Source organism: Scomber japonicus, chromosome 13 (genome assembly GCF_027409825.1).
Source record: "Scomber japonicus isolate fScoJap1 chromosome 13, fScoJap1.pri, whole genome shotgun sequence".
Taxonomy (NCBI): Eukaryota; Metazoa; Chordata; class Actinopteri; order Scombriformes; family Scombridae; genus Scomber; species Scomber japonicus.
This window is the reverse complement of record NC_070590.1, coordinates 3,586,825-3,589,641: the sequence shown is the minus strand read 5'-3', so window position 1 is coordinate 3,589,641 and position 2,817 is coordinate 3,586,825. Positions and strand designations below refer to the sequence as shown.

The window sequence follows — 2,817 nt, the reverse complement described above, 5'->3', positions numbered from 1 at the left end:
AAAGAGGGAGGAGAAGGAAGAGAAGACAAACATTTATTAATGACTGACTTTGCTCTTATCGTCTCTTTACTCTACAAACTTTCACAGCCAATGGGTTTAAAAGATTCTAACTTGTTGTTTGCTTTTAGTGTTGAAGGATCTTTGGTGCTATTTTTGCATTCGTTATCAAAGACAGCTGTTTAATTCTCATACAGCAGTTCAGTGACCTGTTCTACGTGGATATAAAGACGGGAACTGACCGAGTGGTGTCAGACTGCATCCTCCTGTCTAAAGAGGTGATATTTCACAATGAGGCGTGCTGCAGCTTTTCTGGCGTTGCTGCTCTGTCTGTACTGGACGGGGGCTCAGGGTGAGAGTGGAGGGCTGACAGGGAATGACATCACTCAGACGGAGATTCAGTCTGAGATCCTGGGTGTCAAATCAACCAGTGATCAGACCAACATCAGCCCTGACATCTGGGCTGAGCTGAAGGAGCTGAGAGACATGACCAGAGTGGAGCTGAGGAAGCTGGAGCAGGAGAATACAGGTTCATTCACACAGTGATCAACACATTCATGCAATGTTCACATAGACATTACTTTTAGGAGTGTGTGCTGAATGTATTTCTACCTCTACAGCAGCAGGGGTGGGTTTATGCTAATCACTAAATCCTGAACACAGAAATGTTGAAACACAGTTTGTGAAGCCTAGCTCCACAATTCAAATCTAAATGGTTGAAATGCTTTTTACACCTTTTTTAGAAATACATTTATGACCTATTTAATGTGTTTAGAAGAAAATGTCTGAATTCACTTTACACGATCTTTAAGAACAGCAGTAAGCTGCAAATTACACAGCTGCTAGTTTATTAGCTACACAGTTATGTAGATTATCTCCTTTAAAATAAAAATGTTGAATGTGTTTACAGATATGATGACCAGATTGAAAATCAGTGAAAACGAGGTGGAGGAGCTCAAGAGACAGAATGCAGGTAAACTGTTTATATCATTATTAAAGAGTAACTTCATCCAGTAATCAGCCTGCTTGTACTGCCGTCTCACACAAGCTCCATGCTCCGTTCAAACAGTCATAATGCAACAGGATCAGAGTAACATCAGTTTCTATGAAGCCACAATACAATTTGTTCATCAACTGTTTATAAGTGGAGCTATTTTTTCCCTCTATCTGAATCTTCTCACATCCACACAGACCAACCAAAGGTGGCGTTCTCACTTGGTCTCACTGATGACGGACTAATTGGACCCTTCAATACTGACATCACACTGAAGTTCAGTAAAGTCTTCACCAACTTTGGTCAGGGCTACAATCCAAAGACAGGTACTCACCTCTTTCTGCTACACACACAAATGAACTATTATAATGTAATGAACTCATTTTAATATGTATTCATTGTTACAGCTTTCACTCCATCTTTTGTAATGACTTTTTTTCTCCACTATGGCTCCAGCTGCACACTTTCTGAGGAGGAGACATTACTTTTTGAATTGGCCCTTTTAAGATTTCACCCATTTGACCTTTTACAGTCCATCATAACACTTTTAATGGAGGTTCTCTGTGTCCTCTCAGAGGGTTTAAGCCAGTGTGTGATTTTGTGTTATGTAATTACATTTCATGTGGTGACTGATCAGGTTCTCATGATGAAGTGAGTTTGTCGTTTATGCAGTTTTGTGAAACCTTTTCAAAACCTTTGCACAGACATTTACAGAGTTACAGAGAAAACACAAGAGAATGATTTGTTCTGCAAAGGCTTTGAGAGGCTTTTGCTCTGTTTTAAGGTGCTCACTTATATCTCTCTGTTATATCACTTTCTATAAACCTTATGGGATGCAAACTGACTCACTGAATGTGTAACTGAGAGCTCTCAACTTTTACAGACTATACAGTCGCTGAGTAACGTGATGTTAACAAAGCAAGAGCACTGAACAACTATTCCTTCAGATTAGACAAACCCACTTACAACAGCCTGACCAAAGTATTGAGAAGCAACAGCGTACTGAACTCAGAGAAGAGGTAGTTCAACAGCAGGAAAAAGCTTCACTCATTTTCTCCTCTGTTGCAGGTCTCTTCACAGCCCCAGTCAGAGGAGCCTACTACTTCTCATTCACTACAATGGATAACCGGAGTAACGTATACAGGGATTTTTATCTCTATCACAATGACAAGAGAGTGTTGGACAGTTTTAATTTCAGTGCAAATGGCCTGGAAAGTGTTTCTAATTCACTGGTTATTCAGCTGGAAAAGGGGGATGTGGTCTACCTGGTTTTACCTGCCTTTTGTACTGTATACGATAGTAATAGAGATCATACTACCTTTAACGGATTTCTGCTTTTTCCACTGTGAGACTCAAACATGAGAATTGATTTACCCCCAAATGTTTGGCATAGTGTATAAACAAGTCATACAGTGTTCATGTGTATATGAAAGGATGCACATTGTTGCTGTGTTGACTTTGCTCTGCAACAAACTACATATGAAATAAAAGAATGAATATGAAGTTAAAGTGCTGTCTCTGACTTTAATTTGTATTATCACCATTACCATTAACTAAAAGTAATATAAATAGTAGTACACAAAAGGTCCTGATTTACTAATACGCAGTGCTTAATTTGTAAATCATAAGGTGCCGGAACGCAAAGTACATATGACAGCTGTATGACAGCCCGGAACATGTAGAGAAAACGTGCTGAAAACAACATGAAAATGCCCACTCACCACGCTGTGGGACTTACAAGCCTCAATTTCAAATAATATCCATGGTATAAATGTTATAACAATAATTTACAATTATTTTAGACTATACTCCGCACAGCACAGGCC

At 39.3% G+C, this 2,817-nt stretch overlaps 1 protein-coding gene across 1 annotated transcript; it reads left to right on the top strand.

Moving 5' to 3' along the window:
• The first annotated feature begins 255 nt into the window (after positions 1-255).
• LOC128371030 (complement C1q-like protein 2) lies at positions 256-2,486 on the top strand. The gene is made up of 5 exons (XM_053331229.1): positions 256-363; positions 424-526; positions 908-970; positions 1,189-1,317; positions 2,060-2,486. The coding sequence occupies exons 1-5, from the start codon at positions 289-291 to the stop codon at positions 2,338-2,340; spliced, it is 651 nt and encodes a 216-aa protein (XP_053187204.1). The 5' UTR covers positions 256-288; the 3' UTR covers positions 2,341-2,486.
• Positions 2,487-2,817: the final 331 nt, after the last annotated feature.

Bases quoted from the DNA above. Each gene is read 5' to 3' on its own strand.
- LOC128371030 (XM_053331229.1), top strand. From the start codon at position 289: ATGAGGCGTGCTGCAGCTTTTCTGGCGTTGCTGCTCTGTCTGTACTGG. The intron at 364-423 runs CTGACAGGGAAT...GGTGTCAAATCA, and splicing joins CTCAGGGTGAGAGTGGAGGG to ACCAGTGATCAGACCAACAT. The intron at 1,318-2,059 runs GTACTCACCTCT...CCTCTGTTGCAG, and splicing joins GGGCTACAATCCAAAGACAG to GTCTCTTCACAGCCCCAGTC.